The sequence below is a fragment of the Scomber japonicus genome, chromosome 2 (assembly GCF_027409825.1).
Source record: "Scomber japonicus isolate fScoJap1 chromosome 2, fScoJap1.pri, whole genome shotgun sequence".
Taxonomy (NCBI): domain Eukaryota; kingdom Metazoa; phylum Chordata; class Actinopteri; order Scombriformes; family Scombridae; genus Scomber; species Scomber japonicus.
In genome coordinates this window covers 32,401,972-32,429,601 of record NC_070579.1, presented here as the reverse complement: position 1 = coordinate 32,429,601, position 27,630 = coordinate 32,401,972, and the positions used below count along the sequence as shown (strand labels likewise).

The 27,630-nt window shown below is 42.0% G+C and overlaps 1 protein-coding gene across 4 annotated transcripts; it reads right to left on the bottom strand.

Moving 5' to 3' along the window:
• Positions 1-292: 292 nt before the first annotated feature.
• ctnnd1 (catenin (cadherin-associated protein), delta 1) lies at positions 293-26,413 on the bottom strand. 4 transcript variants are annotated; one of them, XM_053334739.1, is made up of 21 exons: positions 26,356-26,413; positions 15,821-15,895; positions 15,558-15,683; positions 15,071-15,363; positions 14,860-14,950; positions 14,494-14,684; positions 14,061-14,316; positions 13,362-13,433; positions 11,543-11,693; positions 11,046-11,247; positions 8,334-8,451; positions 8,080-8,236; positions 6,668-6,733; positions 6,326-6,453; positions 6,031-6,181; positions 5,725-5,920; positions 5,387-5,580; positions 4,720-4,767; positions 4,470-4,552; positions 2,987-3,041; positions 293-2,517 (listed from the first exon to the last, which is right to left on the bottom strand). In XM_053334739.1, the coding sequence occupies exons 3-21, from the start codon at positions 15,675-15,677 to the stop codon at positions 2,459-2,461; spliced, it is 2,631 nt and encodes an 876-aa protein (XP_053190714.1). In that variant the 5' UTR covers positions 15,678-15,683; positions 15,821-15,895; positions 26,356-26,413; the 3' UTR covers positions 293-2,458. The 4 variants fall into 4 exon arrangements, with proteins under 4 accessions (XP_053190714.1, XP_053190723.1, XP_053190705.1 ...); XM_053334748.1 differs by lacking the exon at positions 26,356-26,413 and adding an exon at positions 17,192-17,433 and having other exon boundaries at positions 2,947-3,041; XM_053334730.1 differs by lacking the exon at positions 26,356-26,413 and adding an exon at positions 17,192-17,433.
• Positions 26,414-27,630: the final 1,217 nt, after the last annotated feature.

Sequence of the window (27,630 nt, the reverse complement as noted above, 5' to 3'; positions counted from 1 at the left end):
GATATTTTTGTCGTTGCCGTTTATTGTAGGTGTTTTATCACGTATTTCGAAACTGTACTCCGTCCCGAAATGACAGTCAGTCACTTGTTAAACACGTTCCTGTCACAGTCGCACCCGTAATGCGCTGCTGCAAACTAAAGGCGACACCTACAGACCGCAGTGTGTAATTACACTGAGGGTACATCAGAGCAGGGAACTACAAACCAAGACAGTCACTACATTGTTTATAAGGGACTTTACTCATTAATTGATTTATATAAAACATACGCAAGAGGCAAAAAGGAAAAAATGCTGTGCGAAATCATTTTCTTTTTTATTAAAAACAGTATTGCTAGTTACATAATTCATTCATAAATGTGAATGTGCAACTTTTAAGAGCCAAGGCAAAGAGATTAAGGTGTAGTCCAGAATCAGATATTACCATTAGTGTTTCCAGTATCAGATGACTGTATAGGAGGATTTTGCTCAGCTTGTTTTGCATTTAATTAAGACATAAACTGAATGTTTTAATCAAAACATAAAAACTGATTGCATATGCTTTTCACCCAAAACACCCAAAACAATTAAACCCAAATCAATATAAAAAAAAATACATAAAACCATTCAAATTAACAATATTCTCTGGTATATATAGTTTTAACTGTGCTTTCATTTTATTTTTCTCCACTTTAATAGCAAATTCTGGTCTGCCTCCTTACACAGATTTTCTACAACAAACCCTTGCTCTCTCCTCTAGTCTCCTCTTTTAAGTCAGTCCACTCTTGAAGGCAACTTGTAAAATGAGGCATCCCGTCATGTTTCAATTGGCAATGGAAAACAAAGGAAAAGGGGGAGAAAAAAAGAAAAATCACACATAATACCCCCCTAGTGCTTCTTTAATCATCCACTCAGTAAGTATCTACATCTCACTCGGCACTAAAGAGTATGCAGTCTTATATAGAATGAGCACTGCACTAAAGAAAAGTGGGCAAAAACATACATAGTGTCCTCTCCCATGTGCTGTTCTGTAGTCTTAAAGCCAGGAAGGCTGAGTTTGTTAAGCAGTAAATTACACAGAACTCAAGTTTTTTTTTTTTTAAACTTAGAGAAAAAAAACAATCCCAATAACAAGAATCAAGTCTTACTTACAAGTTCACATATTCCTTTATCTTGCAGAACACAAAACTGCTGAGTTCCATGTACAGTTTTCCAACTAGTAACCGCTGAGAAAAAGACACCTTGATTTGTTACCCATGTCGTGTTGGACGCACCCAATCAGAGCTGTCCTGAATGAGCGAGGCACTCCAGTTTAGCCCACACAGACGCTAATAGAGACAGTCTTGTATGTACACATTCATAATATTATCTGCAGATAAAAAGGAAAATGCAATCATTGAATCTGTAATATCTCAGAAGAATTACAAAGGTAAGAGGGTTTACAGTTAATATTATTATAGAAATACAGCACACACACACACACACACACACACACTACACTGGTGGAGAACTGTCCGTCTGCTCCATTTCTGTCTGTAAATTGTAAGATTATCCATATATAGCGACTTCTCCCCCTTTATATCTATGGATCACAATCAAATACAGAAAATGCAGATTCTCCCATAGGTCTTGGCGACTTGCACCGACACAAACTGCGTACAAAAAGAAAGCAGATGACAGTTTTCAGTGTAACTACTGTAAAATGTTTTTGAGTGTGTGTGTGAGTTCTTGCGTTCAGTATTGGCAGTCGCAGCAGTAGCATTGTCTTTTGGCACATGTACATTACTGTGGTACAGCGCAAAGCAAGAAGAGGAACAAACACTATCAAAAACAGAAGCGGATGTTCTACACATATCTTATTAGATCAATAAACATTGGTTTTCAGTGGTAGGAAATAATCATTTTTTTGTAGTGTTTAACTATTGGAGAAAAAGAAATTACACATTCCCTCAATTTCTTCAAAACTGTAATAGATATTAATGTAAAATTTCACCAAAGTGTCCTGTTCTGATCCCAACAGCTCCTTTTAAATCAGTCTAAGTCAACCCTCCAACATCCAGGAATTTACACATGATGAAGCCACAGTCTCTGCTTTTAGTTGAAGAGCATTTAGTGTTGTCCAAGTCCTAGTGTTGTTGTAAAGGGGGGGATGTTGTAGTGTTGTAGGAGAAGCTTGTGGCGTGGTGTCCGATTAAGTGGTTTAGCATTTTGGAGTTCGGGGGACATGCGCAAGCACAAAGTGGTCATAGTGTCATGTTCGGATGTCCACAGGGAGCGTAGAGCCACGTCAGTTTTCCGTGTGGTTTCATTAGTTTGTCAGCTGCAAAGGAGGAATGTAACAGAGAGAAAGAGAGAGAGAGAGAGAGAGAGAGAAGGAAGGAAGGAGAGAAGCTGCAAAAAGAGTAAAGAGGGGACTGAGGAGAAAATGTAAAAGGATGGAGTGTAGTCCCATCGGTAGTGTCATGGTCCCCCATTTGTCAGTTCAGCAAGGGCAGTAGGTAGGAGGAGGCGGTCGTCTTGTGATGCACACAATCAGTTTTTCTGCAAGAAAAAAAAAAAGGTGTGGGAATCAATCACGCGGAGCAGCTGACGAGAGGCGCATTCATGCCTCGGCGGAAAGAATTTCAACATTTAAAAATTCAGATTCACAACAACAGAGGCATTACAAACACAGTACACACAAACACACACACAAATAATACACATTAGTTTCTGCTGGCAACCGATTCACCACATGTTAGACCACAATGTGCAAAGAGAAAAAAAAAAATCACATTTATAGAGCAAAAATCACTTTGACACTTTTCACCAGCAGAGGGAGCAAAAAAAACAGTCTAAATACAGTACAGTGGAAGCTCACTGACAACACTGATCACCGTCAAACACACTAATAGTCACAATTCTTAACACGCAGCTAAGACATTGGGCCGTGCAGTGAGTCGAGAAGAGCAGCCGATGGGACACACATACCATGCGCTGACATGCAGTGTGACTGTGGGTGTAGCCTAACCATCGTAAGAATCCATTACAGGCAAAGAGGCTTGCCTCTCCCCATACATCCCTCCCTGAGAGAGAGAGAGAGAGAGAGAGAGAGAGAGAGAGAGAGAGCGAGAGAGAGAGAGAGAGAGAGCGAGAGAGAGAGAGAGAGAGAGCGAGAGAAAGAGAGAGAGAGAGAAAGCGAGAGGGAGAGAGAAAGAGAGAGAAAAAGAGAGAAAAAAACAAAAACAAAAAGGAGATAAAGAGAGAAAGAGATACAAAGAGATACAAGACACACAGCAGGGAGGGTGTAAATAAAGAAATAAAGAGGGTTAAGTATGAAAATCCAGAGAACCATGAAAAAGAAAGAAGATTGGAAAAAGAAAGGGGGAAAAAGTAGACACAGATGAGGAAAAAAAAGAAGGGTTACAAAAGGTTAGTGTAATTAGTGAGGTCATGTGCCAGGGGGGAAAAAGAACACCGGTGAGAAATTATGTGCAAGACACAAATAAAAACCCCAGTGCTTCAAAGAGACATGCGTTGACATGCTGTCTGTGGGTGTGAGTGTGTGAGAGCGTGTCCCTTCACACGGTTACGTTCTTAACTGGAGGTGAGGATACTGGGCTGTGTATCATCTCTGAAATCTGGAACCTCAAAAGGTGTTGCACAAGTTTCATTTTCATAATCATTTCCTCCACCTTCTTTTTTTTTTTTTTTTTTTTTACACACACACATACCGTGTTGCGCAATCGCTATTCAATCTAATAAACATTATTCAGCTGAGTGACAGCACAGCGCTGCCATCAATTCAGTGGAATTATTTCAGACGTGCCAAAGCAGCGGTTTCATGCACCAAAGACAGCTGCTGAAACATCTGTTTGCTGCACAATTAGTTTGATTTTTACATTATTTTCTAGTTTTTAGTCAACAATCAATTAATTTGGTCTGTAAAACAACAGGAAACAGTGAAAATTGTCCGTCGGAATATCCTTGAGTGCAAGATGACGTCTTCAAATGTTGATCAATAGTTCAAAATCTCAAGATGATTAATTTACTATAATGTAAAGACAAGCAAAAGCACTAAATACTTGCATTTGAGAAACTGGATTCATTTGGTGGTTTTACAATGAAAATCAAATTAATGATTAATCAATTATGAAAATATCCTCAGGGAAATTTTCAGTTGACTAAGCTCTACATTCATTAAATGTGACAGCTGACAGTAGATGCTGAAAACCGGCTAGTAGGCTCCTATTATATTTGCACACAGTGTTCTTTTTCTTGGTACATAGCTGGCAAAACATATTATCCACAGCCTGCTTTCTTTAACAATCACTCTTGAAAATCATTATCTTGTCTGTGCTATTTTATATATATTTTTAAGGTAATTGTATAAAATTGTAAGAAAGGAATGTGAGGTGGTGCAGAACTGTATGCATGAGATTATGCTGGGAGTAAAGGAGTATTGCATGACCTAAGTGTGTGTCTGTGTGTGTATGCAGGTAGGCATTGTTTACCTGTATTCCATCTTTGTCAGCAGGTTGAAGTGTGTCATCCAGAGTGTTCCTTCTCCCTCTCTGGTCCAGTGTGGAATAGGCATCTGGAGAGAAGTTATATATGTTAAACCAGACATGCAAAGATCTCACAAATCTCACATAAAACTGCCTCATTGTTAAGTTTAATCTGCTACACATGGCAATATTATAACACCCTAATGTGATACTGGTCAGTTGTGTGTGTATGGGTAGTTTCTGCGTTCACACTTGCCTGGTCCCATGTCATTCATTGGAATCATTTCACGGTCACCTTTGCCTCCTGTGCATAAACACACAAAACACAACGAGCATCAGAATCGCAGCTTTCTCTGAAACGTTAAAACTATCTGTTCAGGGTTTATAGCTGGAGCTACGTCCTGCCAAAGATAAGGCATGTAGGTGTGTAGAGTATTCTCTAAGCATTTCTACATGTCAGACAGGAGCTTGATAGTATTTGCAGATACATAGTTGACGTCACTTTCATGTGTTACAGTATGGGTGGGGTTTGAACATTTTTAAATGAGTGTCAAAGAGCTTAAACAATGTTGTACGATATATTAAAAAGAATATTTCATATAAATCTCTATGATTAACTATCCTAGTTCGGATTATCTAAGTGTCCCAATCTGGTAAACTCATAAATGTGTTGCTTGAAAAAAACACCCAAGAAATCAATTCAACTGTTTTGGAGGTTTACAAACAGCCTATTATATGAACAACTTATCAACTGCAGCACACAGAAATTCACTGAAATTATGTAACTAAAGAAATATATACTATAAATAAAAATAGATAAACAAGACTTTGAACTCTGCAGGGCATCTGAGGACAGGCAACACTAAAGGTATTTAGAGGCATTGTTCGCTTTGTGTGCTTGTGCTTCCCTTTTGCTTCCTGACCTTTGTCTATGAGCGGCAGAGTGCTGTCCTCATATCCTCCGTTGGCCCTGGTGTTGTTGCTGGGAGGGTTTAAGTTGACCATGAAGTCTGTCTTCTTCCAGCCGTCCTTCTCCAGAGTGCGCCGCAGTTCCTTGTAACCCCACACTGTCTGCAGCACCAGGCCGGCCCCGCGCACCTCCCGCTCAGAACGGTTACTGGTGATCCACAAAACAAGCAGAGACAGAGAAATTAGAGAAATTAATTGACCAAAAAAAAAGAAAAAAAAAAAAGGACTCAAATACTCAACACATCTGCATCCCACACCCCTCCCCACACTTTTAATCCACAAAGACCCTCACCCGTCCTTGTTGATGAGCACCAGTCTCTCGATTCCCTGTGAGGCCCTGAGGATCTTAGCTGCTTCCAGACTGGAGCCCAGCACCTCATGGAGCGTGCTCAATACTGACACCACCGTCTCTTCTGAGAGCGCTCGCACCGGCTGACTCTGACCGCCGCCGGGCAGGTTGGCCACCAGATGAGGCACCGCATGTTTACCTGAAGACAGATTGAACATTAAAAACACACTCAGATACTGACTCTAGGTCCTGACGCAAAAACTGGTGAAACATCTGCTTCTCCTTGGTTAAGAGTGTTTTAAGTCTCACCTAGCAGATCTCTGTTGCGTGCGTCGATCGCCAGGTTGCGGAGCGCTCCAGACATGGCTCGGACCACGCGGTCGTTGCCGTGGGCCAAAAGTTCAGTCATCATGGGTAGACCCTTCTCCATGCGCAGCAAGGCACGGATGTATCGACCATACTAAACAGAGACACACATTGTTTTTTTATAAAAAGAGAGCCACAATACAATATTCCCACAATTTGAGACAATAGCTCTCCGAAGTGCAGCTGGTGTGTTGCTGCTGGAAAATAAAATAGGACTATAGGGGAGAGCGGTTCTTACACTCCAGCCTCCGGCGCACAGGTTCTGAACGGCTCCAGCTGAGGCTTCCAACACTGTGGGATTCTTGGACTCCTTTAGCAGAGAGGTGTAGATGCGGACCACCTCCGGCTGGTACAACAGCTCATAACCTACAAGAGGGAGGGAGGGAGAGGGAGTGGGGGGGTGGAGGGCAGGAGAAGTGTGGAGAAGCAAGTTAGAACAGTAGGAGTGATTGATGGGACATAAACAGAGGAGACAAAAGGGTTTAAAATGCTTTGAGAGGGAGAAATTCAAGTAAATGAATAAATGCACATTGTCCCTTTTAGCGCAACATATTAAGATGTTGATAAAGACAGTAGTTACCTTTAGCAAGTGTGGTCCTCTTTGGAATGTCTATAACATCTGCAGTTACATCCTCATCTTTCCTACCTGGAACCAAACATCAACATCACATCCTTAGAAACACAACAACAGTCTGGCATCAGCTCCGACTCTAAATATACTTTAGTGCTACTTTACTTTAGTGACCTACATCTGCTGTTAGTTCATTCCTTCTAGTTTGGTTAAACACAAACTAAAAACTGAGATGCATGTTCTCTACTTTAGCTTCAATTGAATTATTTTGACAGTGAGAAGAAGGCGTGCATGTTAGTACTGTGACTGTACTCTGACCTGTTAACTCAGCTACTCTACAACAAGCACTACCATCAAAAACAACAGCACGAACAAGCGAGCGAAAGCAAAGTGCAGTCATACAGAGGTAAAGAGCTTACCTTTGGAAAACCACTCATCTGTAAGCCCAGCGCCACAAGGGGAAGAGAGGAATGGAGGAGGGAGAGAGAAAGGAGGGAGGAAGAGGGAGAAGAGAATGGCGGAAGAAAAGGCAGAGAGAGCATTTACTTAAGAGAGGGGGAAAAAAAGCAGCCATCACTGAGGCACCCAGTTAACACCTGCTTACATCCCCAACAGCACCCAACTGCACCCACACCCACCTCCACACACACAAAATCAGCAATGTGACATGCTAAATAAAGCCAATCAAAAGACACATCAGCTCAGGTATCCATCTCATATATACACATACATCTAACTGCTCTGGACAGCATCAGTTTGGGAATTCAACATAAATGATGAACTGGTGCAGTTTTGAGCAACGCAAAAGTGAAAGTGGAAATGATTTAAAAAAAACACACATACAGAAGATTTCACAAACCAATATATTGATATTAAATTTGTAATGCAGTGACTCTTGTTCAGCACCTACTCAAATCTTTTGTATCATTGTGTAAACAACTTTTATAAAACTCAGATCACAGACACACCTGCAATCTTTCTGTACAGCTGAAATACATCTTACATATCCATATTCATGTTGACAGATGTTGCTCATTGTCGCTGCAAAATTTGATTAGAATAATAACAGAGGGGGAAGCCCTGAAGCAGGGGTGGTGGTAGTGAGGAGGGGGTTTGAGGAGGAGGGGGGGGGGTAGTTTAGTTTAGAAAGAACAAAATCGATACTCTCGCTGAAACGCAAACAGAGCAGCTGCAGAGAGGATGAGCTTTCTCTCAGTTGGGGAAATTGTTAACATTCCTGTGTGAGCCAGTGGTTTTGTTTGTGCAAGTGTACTTGTGTGTTTGTGTGTGTGTGTGTGTCAGTATCAGTCGACTGAGACGCTCGTCAACAGTGACATCACTGCTAATGTGCCTCCTACTGACTGAACAAATACAGTACATGCCTCTCTCTCTCTCTCTCTCTCTCTCTCTCTAGTACAGACCTTTGCTCTTGCGAGAACTGAAGCAGCCGCCCTTCTGGCTGGACGGGGCGGGGCCTTGGTTGAGGGGTGCAGCCTCTTGGTAGCGCTCACAGCCGGGGATTTCGCGATGCACATGATAGGACAGGTTCCTCAGCAAACACACACTGTTCTCTATCAACTGCAATGAGGGAGAAATGGTGGTGAAAAAGGTAGGTTTATTAAAATGAAAAAGGTTGAACCGAGGGGGTCAAGTCAACAAGGGGAGCTCCGTGCACCTTATTGTCGACGTCTTTGCAGTCGATCTGGGATTGGACGATGTACATGAGCGAGTCGACTAATCCTGTGCACTCCCTCAGCTTCCTCCTGGCCTCGCTCCGCTCCGAACTCACGTTTCTTCAGACAACGAGTGGAAAGTTGAGAAGAGGAAGAAACAACAAGAATGTGAAACAAAACAAGGATTAGAGGCATGAACGGCCCGGAGAAATAAATGAGGCAGCAAAAAAGGAGGTTTCGAGGGAAACGGCAGAGTCCATTTTAGCAGCTACAAAAGGATTCCAGCGCACAAAGCTCAAACACGCCCCCCCCCCCCCCCCCAGAGTAGTTTGAATGAAACTCCTGTTAAATGTGCTGGTTTACAAAGAGAGTACAGTTTGACAAGATCAAGTTACAACTCTGGGCCAATTTTCTCAGTGGTGTCTGAATGAATCAGACTTACAGATATAAAACAGAACTGCACTTGCGTGGAAACAAGTGATCTCTTCATTTACTGATGTGGATGGGATGTGAGGAAAGTACCACGAAGGAGAAAACTAATGATATTAATTCTTGGTCTTTTCAGTGACAGACACGCACTCTAACACAATACCAGGACACATTCCTCTCCACAGCAGGGGGCACTGATTCCACTTCAGTACATAGTTCAGGATATTTATTTACATGTTGTGCTAGTCAAACATTTATAATGTCAAATACAGATCAAATCAAATCAGGACAATGGTTTACTTATCAAAAGAGAAGCTGTAGATTTTCTATATTTAAAAAAAACAGAGCCATGTGTGATCATAGACAGTAAAACCTCTGTGTGCAGAAAGAACAGGGAAATTATAACCTGAACTCTTGAAAGAAACAGAAAGTAAATGCTCCAGTCAGGGGAGGATGGATTAATCAATGTCTTACCTTTTACTCACTAATCTTTGATACAAAGCAATGACAGACCAGGAAGACAAACAAAACCCGGCCATTTTACCTCTGGCTGCCATTGCCGAGCAAAACATGTTGCCATGTGTAAAGGTGTTACTGGTGATACATGGTGTTTGTGCATGTGTGTTTTACATGAGTTGCCAACCTCACCCACTGTCATTTTGCTTTTTCTTTTTTAAAACAGACATAGAAGCCCATTTAGTTCATTTTCATGTATGATATTAATCAAATTTTAAAAAGTACTAGGCGTGTTATCAATACTTAGTGAGAAAACAGATGTCACAATTAGAAAGTGAAAGTGTGTCTGCTCAGTGACCGTCTGCAGCAGCAGGAGCAGCAGAGTCTCAGCACAGAGTAGCAGAGTGAGACATCTGTCTTCCCTCCTGCTCTCTGCTGTAAACTCATGTAGATGTTAGGGAGCAGCTGCTTTCATCTCTCCCTGGGTCTCGCTGCTTGTTTTTTAGCACAAACTCTCCCGCTTTCTGCTTGCTCTCCATTGGTAGGCAGGTGGCTCAGGTAATTGCAGCCTCACAGTCTCTCACACACACGCTGCCCTTTTCCTTAAAACTACTAAGAGTCTCCCAGACAACGACACAGAGGTTGACTCTCATTTCACAACAGGGCTGCACAGAGGCTTCCAAATACTAGGAATTTCTGAATGAATAGATATTAAGAATTATTCTTGGCATTAAAAAGACTTTTTTTTGGCAGCTCGCCAGGCCAAGGAGAACCCCCACCGAGCCAATTATAGAGAACAACTAACATAACATTGTTATCAGTATCTGCAAAACCCGACAATATACTGCAACTGAAATGACAGATCTGTAACTTTAACACTGCCCAGACTGTTTCTGCAAGTTTGAAGTTATTCACACATACTTTTCTCGACCCACAAATGGGCCCTGTAATTAACCGTGTGGTCAAGGGGAATGCATAGATAACAGAGCTGCTGGCTAGTACATACTGTTTACACTGTATAAGTCAATGCCCCACTGTCCTCTGCCCGCTCCCTCCCTGTAAACTCTCCGATTCCCTTCTTCAACTTCTCCTGATGTCTCACAGTGACCGAGAGGTTACCGATCTCTTCAATCCAGTCAGCATTTGTCTTTAATAACTGATATTCTAATCTTTTAATGAGCACTAAAATTAAAAAATATTTCCTGTTTATAAGTCTGACAGAATTTTGTTTTACTGAAAAAGAAGTTGGATGAAAGTATACTTTTACCACAGTTGTTAAATTCATATTATAGGGGACAAGTCACTAGTTTAACCTGCCATATTTCAGAATCTCTGGGGAACAGTAAACTACAGACAAGTGCACAAAGAACACAAATATTCCAAAAATAGAAAGTCATCAAAAGCAGAGATTGTAACACATTTTTTATCAGTCTAACTCATTATAAAAGGTTTATATGATCCATTTCAAGGGCATTTCAATTTCTTGAAGAATGGGCCAGTTTATTGTGATGGAGAAAGTCACATTATTGACTCTCATCTTTCTGATTATCAGTGGGCTAAAAGGCTCCACATGAACGCAGCTGCTCTCCCTCTTCTCCATTGAAAACCCTACATAATGCTTTTCTGCTCTGTTAACTCGTCATTACTCCCTTCCTCCCTCATACATCCCACTGCTCGAGCAGTCTGTTGTGCTGGCAACAGTACAACTCCGGTTCCTCTCGTCTACATCAACCCTCCCTCCATCCATCTCCTCCTTATCATAACGAGCAGTCAAATGGCTCCTGCCTCCACCCATCTATCCATCAATCCTTCCTTCCCTTGCTCCATACCTCAGGCAGCCTGCTGTGTTAGTGAGGGCCGTCTCCCACTCAAGATGTCTGGGCTTGCAGTTTTCTTCCCCTCCTCCTCCTCCGTTGCTCCCTCGCTCCCAGCCCGAATGTGGCACGATCACTTCATCGGAAAGGGCGTGCAGCGCGTGGTCCACGATCTCCATTTTCACAGAGTCGTGGGACGACAGGTTCCACAGAGTTCCTAGAAAAGAAATACAGACTTTAATTGTGCAAAAATGCCAAATTTAACTATGCAGCATAATTGGACACTTTCAAACTGCCACTTAGAATAATAAGTCCTGAATATATGGTTATAATAGAATATAGGTTATATAGAATAATATGTGTGTGGACACTGAGAGTCAGCTCTGAGTTTAAATTCAAAAACAACAGTGTGTCCATGTATTGCCACTGTAAAACCATGAATTTGTACTGGCTAAAACGTTCAAAAAGCATTTCATAGTCAAAGTCACGTTCACACAGTTTATGTGTCTAACCTGTGATAGTGTCGGTGAGGTCCTGGTCGTGGGTTTTCCTCAGCAGCCTGATGAGAGCTGGTACTCCGTCACAGTTCTTAATGGCGATCTTGTTGTCTGGATCTTTGCCATATGAGATGTTCTTTAGTGCTCCGCAGGCTGCATAGTGGACCTATAACAGAGATGTAATAACAGCTTAATGTGCTATTAGTCATAACAAACACTTAAGTTTCACATGCATGGATTTAGCGTAGTAGTAGAAAACTGTCATGTCTGTAGAACTGTTAGATTGTGCTACACAAATTATACGGCTTACAGTGGAACTCATGCAAGTAATTGCCAATAATGAATGGTGAATTAGTTGTCACATTCCTTCATATTTTCACTGTAAAGTTATTATTATTAAAGTTATTTCCAGCACAAGTTCACTAACAAACAAACAAACTCGGCTTATCTTAAAACAAATGTTCTTTGTCACGGTTGTTTGAGTAGATCATTTTACAGACATTCATCCTGTGTCATTTTAAACTTTATTTGCATGTGTTATGACAGCAGACTCTTTTTCCAATTTTGTGTCTCCGCTTGAACTGTCGCGGCTCACAAGCCTGTGCATAGAGTTTGACTCTGATCATGACCATCAATAATAGAAAGTTACATATCATTTCATAATAAATTTAATTTATATTTAGTTTAGACAGAAAAAGGTTAAGAAGTCTGTGCTCAACTGTGAATAATAAATCATAATATGAGCAGTGAAGGCAGCTTTCTTTCTGATGGGCTTGGTGGCATCTGGCTGGGGCCACTTTTGTGTCAGCCATATGCACTCCTCACATTGGTCGGCCCTATTTTAATTGATTATATTGATTATTGCACCAGTTACACCCCAGCTGTCACCACTCTGAGTGAAGAACATCTCTCCAAATGACACAAAGTTCCCCAAATGAGCCAAACACACCCCAACAGACCTTTTCCATGTCTGTGACCTATTCTACAAATATAGACACTGAAACTATAGTTAAAAGCTGTAATGTTGCTGGTATGAAGTTAACGTGACTATTAACAGATCATTTTCACTGTCTATTTTTGCTGAGAACCACGCATGTCACCACAGTAAAAATAAGAGACGTCAAATCTCTAGATGTCACGCCGCTTCAGCTGTGCAACTCAAGCGGGGCTGTGTGGCTGCTCTAACCTGTTAAAATAGGAGCCAAAAGCTTTTCCACATAATATACCATAAAAGGTACATACACACAAAAGTCAGAGTTTATGGAGTCTTTGGAAAAACTTTTTTAAACGTCTGGAAGGATGCAGTCGCTGTCTGACCCATTTCTTCAGCCAGCAAGTCATCCGACACACACACACACACACACGCTTTAAACTTGTCACTGACCGTAGAGCATGAAATGTGAAATTAAGATGCTGCTTTGCCTCGAGAGTGGAATGCATGATGTGGCTTGTCTGGTAATGCCCGTACAAACATCAGCAGAAGTTTGCCACAGCCTGTGCTAAATGAAAGGGAATCATAGCAAAAACCACAGAACATTTTGGACCAAACTATATTTAGTACAAATGTTGACCTATGGGATTTGACCAAGAACAGTCAGATACTGCTTGTGATGCTTACTGCTGTTTCCCTTTCATTCAGTGTTAGTGCTTGGTCGTAAGTTTACCTTATCCTTATTGTTTACAGCTTGATTCATGCCAATTAAATATCTTTGTATTACATGAGAGATACACTAAATCCCTTAAGCCTCACTCTTTATCCTATCTTGTCCAACTATAACACATTTCTACATGAAAAGGACAGACGGCAGGCCACGGAGAACAGCAGCAAACTGACCTCTCTGTTTGGGATGTCGAGCATAGAGACCAGAGCTGGGATGCCTTTGAGACGACGAACCTCAGACTTCACCTGGAAAGCAAGAGGATGGGAATGAGTGGTGACGTGGATGGAGGTGAAGTAAAGTCCTGTTTGGTGTAATTGAACAGTCCAGCAAAGCAAAAGTATGTCAACAGTAATCAATTAATTCAAAAAGTAAAAGATGCAGTCGTGTACAAACTAAATTCAATCAAAACATCAAGATGAAATATAAAACACATGACATAGGATAGTAAATCAGAGGACCCTCAGTGAAGCAGAAACATCCTGTAACAAATAAAAACTGTGTAGGCAAGTTAAGTTATTACCTCTATACTTCTCTACACTTCTAAGTTCCTGTTCCAGTCCATGCCATTGTACACATTACATGACATTGTAAACATGAACAGACAAATGCATAAACGGCTATGTTGACTGGGCTGCGAGTCCAAGATTAGCCACTGAAAAGTAGTTTTCACTAATCAAATAACCTAAATCAAAAAGCACAAGTCTATATTTGGAGCCATTTCCAATTCAAAACCAGATCTCAATATCCAACCATGTGAAACAGAAAAATCTTCTTATTGTCTAGTCTCTGAAATCAAGTTTTCCACTTATCCAACTACTAGTCATGAGGAATGTCGTTTCGCCATAAATTGACTGCACATGTGTATCTCTTACTTTGTCGTTCTTATAGGTGAGATGCTGCAGGTATGCTGCTGCGTTGCTCCTGACTGGATCCAGCCTGTAGTTGAGCATGGCGATGACCTCTGGCAGCTCGGGTTGACGCCAGCCGCCAGGGCCTGGAGGTTTCCTTAGAGTGCTGTCCAATGAAGCCATGCTTCCTCTTTCACCCTGAGCCAGCGGTGCTCCTGATCCCCAGTAATACATGTCCCCTGCACCGCTCATGTCACCATCCAAAGTGCCCTCGTAACTCCTGAGTAGGAAGAACAACTGTTTAAATGTATGTGCTTTTTGATGATACATACTACTTCTTTACAAACAAAGAGAGAAGAGGGAGACCACAGTTTTCCTTGTAATTACTACATACACTGCCTAACGTCTAACATGTTACTCATCCCTAAGGCACAGATGATATAGTACAAAAACATACCCAGTCCTACGTGGGGGCCCGTGGTGAAAGCCGAGGTGGTTGCGGGGCACGGTGCTGTAGTGCATCGGGTGTCCCAAGCCATAATCAGGCTCATCATAGCCAATGCTCCGCTGATCATCCTCCAGACCATATGGCTCTGCGACAAACCTCGGGATGGCGGATAGCTCCAGAGCACTTCCCATACGCCCAACCTACACAGAGACAGAGATTAGAGTCCAAAATGATAGAAGCTAAAAGTCAAATGCTGTGCTATAGTTTTTAAGATTAGCCTGGAAATGAAACTCCAGAGTTTGCTCTCAGTGTAATTCTGGCACAAGAACAGCACAACAGCAAGTGATGCAATGATGGTTGCATAGTTGAACATACCTGTGGCTGAGCAGCATAGGGGTCCAGCTGGTTCCTGCTGGGGGCTCTGTAGCTTGGATCCAGAGTTCTGTAGCCATCTGGATGGACTGGTCTGGAAATAAAGAAGGAATTGTTAGGGGGATGGCCCAAAGATTAATTGATGTTGACCCCCACATTTGCTATAAAAACAAACATGACTTCATTCAAAACACACACAAACAGTTGTGTTTACCTGTAGCGATCATCCATGCGAGCGCCTCGGTTAAGGCTTGTGTAGGCCTCAGATGGGGGTCCGGGACGGTACTCCTCATAGCCTGCTGGAGGTCCATAGTGATAGTTACGGGGCACGGTGTGAGTGGGATAGTCCATGGGGACACCTCCTCCAGGTCCATGCCTGTAAGCCCGGTCCATGGGTGCAGTGTAGCCCCCCATACCTGTCACTGAACCCCCACCATCCAGGGAAAGTGTGTCTGATACGGAGGGGATGACTGTGCGAGTGGTAGTGGTCTTTACTACTTTCTTTACCTTGAAGAGCAAAAGAAGTGAGAACACAAGATATAAATAATGATTTATAAGATTCTCAACAGATATGCTCCAACAGGAAACTCTGAACAGCTCCAAATTAAAGAAAAACTTTTTGTCACCATCATCTCATTCTGGTGCTTCCAGTAACACTTATTTAAAAAAAAGCACATGTTTCTCTTTGGTTTTCATGTTACCGTGGTTTCTGTGCGCCGCGTGGTCCCATCGTCACTGGTCTCCACGGAGACAACAGGTAGAGACTCCTGGGGATCTTCCTCCACCGTGTACGTCTCCTGCATCACCTGACCAGGCTCCATCCTGAACTGCACACACACACACACACACACACACACATATTTCAGTGTCAAACCCAAATATAGGTCTCCCAGTAGAGAACTTTGCGCTTAACCCTGTTAAAAATTGAATAGCTGAAGTAGAGACGGCTCATAAAGAAGCTTACGTGATGTGTCCCGTTGATGTAACCCTCTTTCAGTGTCAGCCTCTCTATGTCTGCATCACAAGGAATGCGACCGTTCTGCAGGGAGGAGGAAATTCATTGAGAGGATGCAACACAAACCTATAGACTGCTTGGTGTAAAACGAACAAACACACACACACAAACATGCATACACACAAGCCAAACTGACTGAGCAGTTGAACTTTCCCAGCCATCCAGAGTAAGGAGCTACTAATGCATAGGGCATATCAAATGTGCAAAAAGTTATGGCTCAAACGCATTAAAAAAAAAAAGCGTCAACCGTTGACTTCCATGTGAATTTTAATGTCACCCAGCTTTATATTGTGAAGCTCAGGCACTTAAGTTGCAGTCTTGCTTGAAGCTAAAAATAATTAAAAAAAAGATCCTTGTTTATTTTTTGTGTAACAAGCCAATGTTTCTTTTTTTTGCCCAACTGCAACAAAACAAAGGTGGTGTTTCTAAAAAGGAAGTGAAAGCTGGTGCTAGTTGAATGCTTTGGTTATTAGCTCGGACCATCTTTCAGCCAAAAACAGTCTATATGGATTGTAATAACACAACATGAACTCTTATAGTATGTAAACATCCAAGCAAACACACACAGGCTGTCATTTATACACACTTCACTCTTTAAAACAAACATGATGGTATAGCCGAGTAGAGCGCAGGTCCAATAAATGAATGAATGAACTTTGATAATGAAATGTAAAGATGATGACAATTAGTGAGCAATGACATGTGAGCCACAGAAATATACAAGCAGAGATAAAAACGTATTTCTCATATGTCAAACACCACCAGCATTGCCTGCCCCGGGGGTTACTGATGGGTGTGGTGTACTTCCCATTCCAGCCACAGGGGGGGCTCAACTGTTACCTCTTTTATCTCCACAGCTACTGTGGTTAAAAAAAAAAGGGGGAGGCAGACAGGAGTGGAATTGCTCAGCAGTGATTCAGAAATGATATGCAGCTGTCTCATACTGATACAAAAAAATACATTTCCACATTAAATAAAATAAATAAATAACCTGATGGAAGCTGGAAATAATCATTGCAAGAGGAGCATTGATCACTTGTTGAAGTGCAACTCCAGATCAAATAAGCGAGGCACATGTTAGGCAAAATGAAAGTCGCCTTTAGCTCAAAAGAGTCAGCCAAAGAGAGGAGTAAAAAGCGCCGGGCAGGTGAGCGTGTGGGAACCTGTCAGTAAAGACTGAGGTCGTGTTGCGCTGCCTGGGAGAATGGCAGAGGCATGCTAAAGCCTCTGGGCTATGTAAACACACACAGCAGAGATAAGAACTAGCACAGGCAACATTTTTACCCCACTCTTACTATTTCTCTTACACTCACACTCTACCTGTCTTTCTGCTCCGTATCAGCCGCTACAATGGTGCGGGTCTGCGACATGTCCCGGTGAGCGTCTGCTTACGTGCAGGAGCGACAAACAGGAGCAGGAAACTGGGAACGCTCGGTTGGATATGACTCCTTTCAAAGTTCGCCTCAGGGCCAAGAAGAGTGTGTGTGTGTGCGTAAATGAAATGTGTGTGTGGTGGTTTGTTCATCCGCACTAATGACAGAGCGTCTCAATAAAGAAAGTAAAGAATGAGGGAGCCTGAGTGTGTGTCTGTGAGGTAAACCCGGAGCATGAAGTCACTCGTCAGTCTCTGAACCAGGTAATTGACTCATGCGTGATAAGGAGGGTGTGTAAGCAAATACTGGAACACACTTTAGCTATGAAGCGTACTAGTAAAAATCAAGTGTTTCAAGAGTTTCACTAGAAATTCACAGCTGATGAAATAGGTATGACTGGAGCCTTCTGGTTTAGGATAACAGACTTTGACCCACTAGAAAAACAGAGACTGTGGCAATAACCGCAATATTGCAGTGCCGCACTACAGAGCGACCAATGGCGGCCAGCTCTTATTACAGAGCCAGGCTTCCGGTTAGCTGACCGGAGAGCAGTGCTGATACTCGATAGTAAAAAAATGTGTACAATATATATGAATATTTAGTCTGGGTTATATATGTACTCTCCCCGGTCACAGCGTGGTCGAGCTGGTTGCCATTTAACCTGCGAGGTAAAGTAGTATTCCCCTCATCATACAATCTAAAGGCGTGTCCAGCCAGACTCCATTCATAAATCCCACATTTTAAAGGGGGCTAGGCTGTAGGTCAACGTTGTTTCCTACCACTTTTTAAAAGTGTTGTGTTTAAAGTGAGGCCAGGGACTGCTGTTCCATTCGGCCAACACATATTAGACCAACATACCTTGATTTTCACACACACACACACACACACACACACACACACACAGCAAAACGCACTATTGATCCACACTGAATCACCACAGGGTAAATTCCTTCAAATTCTGAATAAAGCACATGGTTGGCATATTGTATCTACAAAGGTAAACTCACAATGACGATCACTGAAAAGCCCATCATTGTATTTAAAATATCAAGCAAGGCATTGTTTTGCATGCATATGTCCATGGACAAGTCAAGACAAACATGATGGGTTACACTGGATTCAGCTTGATTGGAGGAGTGAAACGATGATGAGAAGAGACATGAACGGTTACCGAGGATACAATGGAGGATGAGAATAATGTGTGATCAAAAGCTATGGGGTACAACTGAGGGTGTAAAATACATCCTGAAGAAGGTTTCACTGGAAGATGCATCAGCTAGCTTATTTGAGTCAGCACTGAACTCTTGCCAACTGTCTATGAGGCTCTAGGGATGGGTCGCAAAACCTGGTGTTAAACGAACCCTCGGGTTGAATTATTAAAGAATGTAGTAATTAGAGCTCTGTTGTTACCGGTCATGCTCTTAGTATCGGAGAAATTAACAAAATAGATTACTCATTTATTTAGGCTACATAAATGTTATCTTGCTCTTTTAATCTCACCAACTTCGTTTCTGCGGGGGCCAGCTCTCTCTCTGCCTCTCCCTCTCTCTCTCACTCACTCAAACACACAGAGTGAAACCTGGTTGTGAAATGGAACCAGTTCTAAAATGTTTTTTTATCTGTAATTTTATACATTTTCAACCTTTGCAGGTAAAAAGTAATTTAGAGTAATTATATTATAAAAACACCTGTTCAACAAGCGTTTCAGTAGGAAACCAAGATTTTCGCCTCTGTCTGCAGTCAACACCGATACCTTGCCCTATCGGTAAAGAACCAGAACAATAAGGACGAAGTATCAATAAGCATCAATAAATTCCTCACAACACCCATCCCTACTCATCCCTCACTTTTTAACTTAAAAAATTAAAGCGAAACAAGCACAATTTAAGACTCCAGCTTGAATAAAACCGACAAGGAGGTATTTTGTCCCCAGGTTTGATGTACGTTCTGCTGCCATCCAGCTTGTCCACACAGATGGAGATGGAGGAGAGGGGGTGACCATGAAGATGACATTGGAGAATCTTGCAGGGATGAAAGGGGGGATGAGTTCGAGAGGGACTTTTTCGATGGAAAACTGTGCGTGAGGGTGGTTGGTGGAAAAAGCGGGGCGGGGGTTTGTACAGCGTTACCTGCATGTTGGGGAGGGGGCGGGGCAGGGTGCCGGCGCACGACCTCCGCTCCTCCTCCAGAGCTCGGCTCAGCATCTCAAACTGCCTCTCCTGCTCCCGCACCGAGGCCAGCAGGGAGGCCGTACTCGCGCACTGCTCCATTCACACGCTGAGAGCAGAGCATAGGACAGGACAGGACAGGACAGGACAGGACAGGACAGGGTCAACACCAGAGAGCGAGAAAAGATTCAACCAACACCAAAAGAACAGACATACAGCGAGACCGAATCACTCGAGTAAACAGATATAAAGGGGCAGGTGGGTCCCGGCACCATACAGAAGTCCTTAGTTGATATTTTAAAAAAGCAGCAGAAGTTGACTCAAGGACGTAAAGCAAGAGAAGATTAAATGAGGGAACAAAACAGATGAAGATGTGAGTACAGAGAAAATGTGAGTACAGACAGAGCAAGTTCAAGAAATGGCAAGAAAAACCAGCAGGCATAAAGAGAGAGCTCACCGCTTGTGAATCCATCTACAAAAATGATTATTGTATTCAAACTCAAGGTGGGACAAGCATCAGCTGCACGGGGATGGAAGAGTCACTTTTTTCAGTGTGTTTTTCTTCACCTTCAGCGGCGCGGGGTTTAAAAATAGAAAGAAAAGTGAGATGCATGATGAGAAGTCAATTAGAGCTGGAGCTTGTTAGCACGTCTTCATTCCGGGGATGAGGAGAAAGTGAGAAGGGAGGAGGGAGAGGAGTACGAGTGTGAGAGCAACAGCGTCGTAAGAGAAGAGTGAGCGGGAGACGGTGCCGCTCCGTCATTACAGCAAATTTTAAAAAGCTGGGGAGGTGTTGTGAATTTAGAGTGTGCTCTCCACAGAATAGAAGAAGAAATGATTGTCATTATTACACTCTGCAAGTCATAATATAGTCTGCGTTTCATTTGCATGCCAGCCATGACGACAGACAGCGCCATGACAGGCGTTTCTTTCATTGTAGCCTGAGCTCTATTATCTATACAAACACATAGTTATTAACTAGTTAAAAAACTACAAAAGCTCATTGATCTTTTTTATATATATATATATATATATATATATATATATATATATATATATATACACACACACATATATATTGAATGAGGCTTTTAATTAATGTTCCAGAGTACATCAATTTATTTTCCTGTGTCATAAATTACATTAGAGAAGGAGGAGCCTGTCGCTCTTGGGTCATATTAAGGTCAAATCAGGCAGTGAGTCATACAGGTTTGAGCGAAGGGGTGTGTGTGTGTGTGTGTGTGTGGGTGTGTGGGTGTGTGGTGTGTGTGGGTGTGTGTGTGTGTGTTTTATTTGTGCTCTAGAGTGGAACTGCTGTGACACAATCAGATAATAACTTTATATATCATTGATCTGACTCGTCAGCTCTCTTGATAACACAGCTCGTTATAACATTCACTCTCTAGCTCATTGGACCACAGCTGCTTTCTACACTTTACTCATTATATCTACATTACTGGTGATTATTGATCAAAAATCTAATTGTGTGAATATTTTGTGAAAGCACCGATAGTCATCCCTACAATACTGTCAAAATATTGATATTGAGGTATTTGGTCAAAAATATTGTGATATTTGATTCTGCCCATGATCAGGCTTCACTTCACTTTGTGTTAAAAAGTGATGGTGGGTTACACAGAATACGTATGATTAGACTTATATTGAGTTAAAGTCTGTGCTGCCATGTCTCCTTTCATAATAAGAGACTGCTCCCGTGGAGTGGCAAAGAATCTAGAGACATCACAGTAAATAAAAGATGTTTGTTTTTAATCATTGAACTTGGCCGTTTTGGAAGAAAATGAAAAGGAAAAAGGGAAAAAAAAACACAAGCCACAGATGACCTAAGCCTAAATTACAGAGTCATGATAATAAGTGAATGTCACTGCAGCCCGAATTAAGAGGAGGACAAAGACTTTTTTTTCCCTCTGACTTCCTCAGCGGGGGATGCTGGTGAGGGAGGGATGAGGAATCTGGAGGAGATTACTGTGCCGGTGTCTGTCTATTAATGGGACGACATGAGCGTGGCTCTTCTCCAAAACCAGGGCAAAAAAAAATCATTTTCTACTTCAAAGCTCGCTGACTCACGTAGATCAAATCTGCTCCTCATCCTGCAAGCGCACGGGACTGCCTGAGTGAACAAAGGCTCCTGTATAAAGTTGGAGAGTATGCATACATCTGTGCGAGGGAGTGTGTACAGGGGGGCAGAGGAGACTAAATAAAAAGGTGGTGAGTACATGGCTGATGTAGGTGTTATCCTTGAGCGACTCGAATTGAGTTTTTGGTGAAGTTCATGCTGTGACCTTGTTTCTTCCCATCTGTGTGGAAAAACACACATTTGTGAACAGAGCCACACATGAGCCGCACAAAAACCCATACACACACACTCGATTGTCATACATTCCACAGTGAGATTTAGCATGTCATATCCTGTCTCAGCTGTTGGAAGCTGTCCTAATAAGGGAACCCTTCACTCTTTCATTGTGCTGCTCTCAATCTCCCATACCGCTGCTTTTTTTCTTTTGTTTTTTTCCTTCCTCTGACCAAACACTTCAATCATGAAAAGGAAGAGCGGGCGCCGTCACTTTCTCTTACCCAATCAGGGTGGCTGTCCACAAACTTCTTCAGTGGGTAATGCTCATTGACTGAAAGATGGTTTGATATCATTTGAAGTGGATATATATACAGTGTGTAACCCTTGAGTAATGCTGAGATTGCATTAAAAACCTTGACAAGGTAAACAGCGACAGATCTTTGCTGCGATCACAAACACTAACAGAAAACTTTGGGCTAAATGTGGCTGCCAGCTACAGTGTTGAGTTGTGAAGGTTGCCTTTAGCAGCTGTCAACTTTTACATCAGGGACCACACTTAAACATTGCTTTACATTTTAGATGCTCTGTTCTTTGTGGCTCTGTCCAAATTTCTACTTCAGAGTATAGAGGAAGACGGTCTCTTGTGCATGAGTGCAACAGACAGACCCACACAACCTCTACAGCTATGCGAGTCCCACCACTAGCATTCTTGTGGCAGAGAGCAGTTGCCTGGGAGAGCGTTTTAAATGGCTTTAGCCACTTAAAGCCTGGGCATTAGTCATTAATCTATTGTAAGGCCATTTAGCACTGACGAAAAGTCGTATCTGCTAATGGGCTAGGCTCTGGCTTTAAACTGCTAAGCCACTTACCGTCCTGAGCCCACACACACACACACACACACACACACACACACACAATACTAATGTCCACACACTGTTGATGTCCGCAACTTGCTGGAAACTTTGTCAAGTACACACTCGCAGCTTGTTTGTTCATCTGTCAGCCAGAGCCTGCAGTGTATTCCCTCATTATCATATGCTATCATTGCTATTTCAGCAGCTTGGTCACTGGTGGTTGTGGCAGGCTGACATGCATTCTGTTTCAGTCTGCGCACATACACGTACACGTACACACACACATACACACACACACAGCTGAGGTGAAACTATGGTAAAATGCTGTTGTGGCTTGGCCAAGTGCTTCGCTGACTCAGCCTCATTTGAATGGTCACACAGAGATTTGGCCTCTGTGTGTGTGTGTGTTTTGTGTGTTAGCCTTGGCAACCATCCAACCACTACCGCCTTTGCCATCCTGACTTGAAACCATGCCCCCCCCCTCTTTCTTTCTCTCCCATGTGGCCTACAATGTGGTAGCAGCAAAGAGTGCACACACGCACACACGCACACACACACACACACACACACACACACACACACACACACACACATTCACTCACACTCTATGCAGACCTTTCAGGGACCTCTACAAGGCCAGCTGTCTAATCTACAGGACACCAACTTACTATTCTTAGTGAGAAAGGAAACATGCAGCCAACTGTAATTCAGAGGGAAAAAACTGACCTGTAAGCTCAACTACAGTCTGAAAGGCTGCATTACAGTTAGATGATGAGCGAACATTAAATACCTCCACCTGATTGACTACCAGAACCACAAGTCATTAACACTCTATTTACAATCATCACTGTTAAATCTATGTTGCATCTATCTGTCCTGATCAAGCGACGATCAATAAAAGCTTCTACCTCCTCAGCCATCATACTCATTAGTCACTTATTTGACTTCAGGTACAACATTCTCCACCATTGTTTATTTTTTAAAGTCTAAAACAAAGACCACATCTGCTGACATTATCAAAATCAAGGGGAAAAGCAGCCATAACGTTAATGAGTGTGGCTATTGATTAGACCTCATCATCTACTTACTAAATTGAACACAAGATGATCGGCATATGTGTGACCACTGAGGGAAACCCCATTCTGCCTCTAGTTAGACACCATCACAAATACATCATCAATAGTAAGGTAGTGAGTCAAAAAATAATGCAAGAGCTACAATCAATACAATTATTTAAATATGAGTACTTCAAATATCTGTATCACAATATAGCAAATGTAACCAAAATCCATGAAAAAGCATATAAAGCCATCAAACTGATGAGTAATCAGATTAAATTAAATCAAATTAATAACATGAATGGGTTCCACTACATCAGACAAAACATGTAAATTTGAACTAACCTCTCAGTCATTTGGACTACAGGATTTTGTAAAACAATAACATGTTATGTTATATATCATATATTAATACGAGTTCACTCATGAGTCATGAACTTTCCCCCAGTTCCAAGATCCTGTAAATTTGATTTAGTTGTATTATGGCCCAAATCTACAAATAGCCAAGAACTTTATCCTTGTCCCATTCACAACACACAGCAAAGCTCTAATATTTCATAAACTATTTCAAAACATATGTAAAAACTTGAAGGGAAGAGTTTTCTGGTCAGTCTCTATTATGAAAAACAGTCAAACAAACTTAAAAAAAAAACAATCTTCAGCAGGCGGGAAGAATTACCACTTGCGACGTGCAGCCACCACTTAACAAGGAAGTAGGTTACATTTCTGCAATGAGAGCCATAAAGCTGCAAATGGACTCTCAACCTTTCCAAGTAAACCACTGGCACTTCACAGCTAAAAGAAAAAATCTGGGCCTTTTGATTTCACTCTGTGGATATTATTACACAACTCACACGTCCCTGTAAGGATAGCAGAGTGACGTGATCGCAGTTCAAATAAAAACACAGACTGCAGGTGTAGCCGTTGGAGGCAGATAGGAGAAGAGAGATAGACGGAGAGATCAGGAGGACAGACAGGGAGGAGGAGCAAATATAAGAAAACCCCAGCTTCTGTGTGTCAGAGGGACACACCCGTGGTGTGTGCTGAAAGCCCGTCATTACAGAGGCTCACAAATGATAGCCCTTGCTAAAACAACTGGCTGAGCAGCAAGACTTCAGCCCCCACAGACAACATGGCTAGGAGCAAATTCTAGGCAGCAGAGGAAATATCCAACTTATGATTTTTTTCTATTCTGCCCCTCCTTTCACAGAGGGGACATTTCTAAGCAAACTTGTCCAAACTTGCTCACAATCTCCTCCATCTCTGTTCCGGCAGGTCAATGCAGACATGCCCGCAGGGCATTTAGAGGAATATGCCAGGCATGTCCATGCTTCACTGAAAATCACAGATCAGCTGGCTGCACCAGCTTTAAATCAAAGATTCTGTTACTTCAGACAAGCTGTCAAACACGATCTCAGGTGAATCTGCATACAGTCATTGTATTTTTTTTCCCCATCACAGAATAACACTGCAGAGGAAAACAACCACAAACTAAGAGCAAGTAGCTTAAAGTAGATTCAGCCAGGTCTCTGGGTAATCCAGCATCCACTCACACTGAAGGACTGTAAATTGAGAAGGTGTCTGTGTTGCAAAGCCTCAACAGACAAGAGGCTGAATAATGAAGCAACAAGCACTCCTGCCACTTTACCACACCCCATACATCCAGACCCACACAACAGGTTCTTTGCTTTTGTCCCTGGCTGTTGCTCCACCACCACTAATACCCGTCCTCTACATGGATAGACCACATCAAAAGACAGCTGCTGAAACATTAAACACTGGATTTTCACAGGAGACTTCAAAAACACGCAAAAACGAACAAAACTCAAAAGCAAAAAAAGACACACATACCGAGTAAGCGGTTCCACCTGAGCGGCAGCAGCGTGCAGCCTCACTGCCCACACAAAGTGGGCGTTTCAGGTAAAATACATAAATGGAATTTGATAAGTTAACCGAGACTGGACTTTGACTCCTAACACACGGTGTGTGACGCGGTAGCCTGGCCGGTCACTTCCGTGTACTCTCACCTGTCCTGAATACCCCCCAGCTCGACCAAAACTGGCAAAATGTTGCCGCTTCAATGATTAAAAAGCAACAGACAGCAAAGAGTCAACGTGAAATGTTTATAACGCGTTACACCTCACAAACCACACCATTCACACCACACAATGCTAACGTTATATTAGCAACGCCACTGGACAAGTTATTGTTCTAAATATAGCGATATCACGCAGTTTTAACTACTCGCATAAGCCTTGTTACACTTCTGGTGAAGTTTCATTCTAGATAAGCTATTCATCAAGCTAACTGCTAGCCAAATTAGCTCCTGCTACAGTAGCTAGCCTGCTAGCGCTGTGTTCAGAACATTCAAGTTAATAAAAAAAATTAAAGTCACCTCTTCACCCACTAACAACAAACCCCCAATCAGCGACACCGAACACAAAATCAGCAAAAGACACACCTTTACCGAGTCTGGAGACTGTTGGGCTTGTTTTTCAAAGTCCAGAAGTGTTTTTTGCGAGGTGGATTTCAGGCCTAGCCTAGCCGACTGTCGCCCCGCAGGCTCGGGGAAGAAGAAGCAGAAGAGGGAGAAGTGAGTTGGGATGAGACAACAAAAACACACCTCGGCGTGGTCGAACAAACGCCTTTAAGACGGCACAAATAACCAGTCCCCCCGCCTCAGGACAAGCACTCACAGTGAAGACGGAGAAAACACCCACCTATGCAACGTCCTCTCTCGCTTGGCTTGTTGTTCACTTGCCTCTGCCGAGCCTCTCCGCTGGGGGGAAGAGGAGGAGGCGAGGAGAACAAGAGTAGAAACCCACACAGGAGCGCATCACTATACAGCTAATATTACTGCTTTTAATATACAGCTAATATTAGTGATTTTGAAATACAGCAAACATTACTTCCACTAACTTACTTACTGATAGCTATTGTTGCAGGCCACATGTAAGATTAACCAAACAAGGGCAATCACAAATAGGCTCAAGACCATTTAGACAAGTAGTATTAAATCATTATTTAATAAAAATAAATAAATTAATGCTTTATTTGATTTTGGTTTAGTTTACTTTATTTCTGTAATTTTCATTGTATACAATTCAAATACACATGCAAACAAACAACAACAACAAAAAAAGTCATTGTGAAGCAGTCATCCTTAGAAAATTAGGTAAATAAGAAAATACTATGTTTATACATGCTAACCCTATATAACCAAAAGTCCCAAACAAGGCTTATATGCACATTAGTGATCATATCTCAGATGTAGCTCTATATTGTTAATCATCATATTTTTTAAATCTATTAAGTGTGTATAATTCATCTCCCTCACCTGTACAGGGGAGAAGTCTAAGTTCAAAGTTTTCCTATTTAATGGTTTACAGTATAATTAATTTAACTAAATCATTCAGCATTACCTTATTTTCCCAGTTATCAAACAGACCACTTCGCATTATTTAGTTTCACATATAGAAATATCTGATGAAGATGCCAATTATTAGTAGTGTTGTGATCCTGCCCTCATGTGGTCATGGATGTGCTATTACAGAGCAGGATGATAGCCAATAGCCTACATTAGTGACACTCAAGTTTATTTTTGAGAAAGTACACCAGTGAAGGGAAGGTATATTTGCTTCAGTACTGGACTTTAGAAATAACAAGTAGGTACTTTTTGTACTTGAATATTTCCATCATATATATATTATATATATATGACTTTATACAACACAAGGGAATTATGTACATTTTACTGTGACCACATGATATTTAACAGTTTTGCTAGTGTAAATCAGCTCCAAATTGCACAAAGTTTAGTAGACATCCTTTCTTCTTTTTTTTTTTTGCTTGACACTTTTTTCTGGATTCAACAGATAACATTGACTCTTCTCAAGGGATGTTACAATTGACCTGTGGTCCCCTGGGCTATTGCATTGTTATAAGGAGTGGTCTTCTGAACTTAAAGAGTTGCAACAGCATTGTCTTATTTGAAT

Coding starts and splice junctions, on each gene's coding strand:
- ctnnd1 (XM_053334739.1), bottom strand. CDS start 15,677: ATGGAGCCTGGTCAGGTGATGCAGGAGACGTACACGGTGGAGGAAGAT. Junction 14,317..14,493: donor GGGCCCCCACGTAGGACTGG/GTATGTTTTTGT, acceptor CTTCCTACTCAG/GAGTTACGAGGGCACTTTGG. Junction 8,452..11,045: donor AACACAGCAGGCTGCCTGAG/GTATGGAGCAAG, acceptor CGTTGTCTGAAG/AAACGTGAGTTCGGAGCGGA.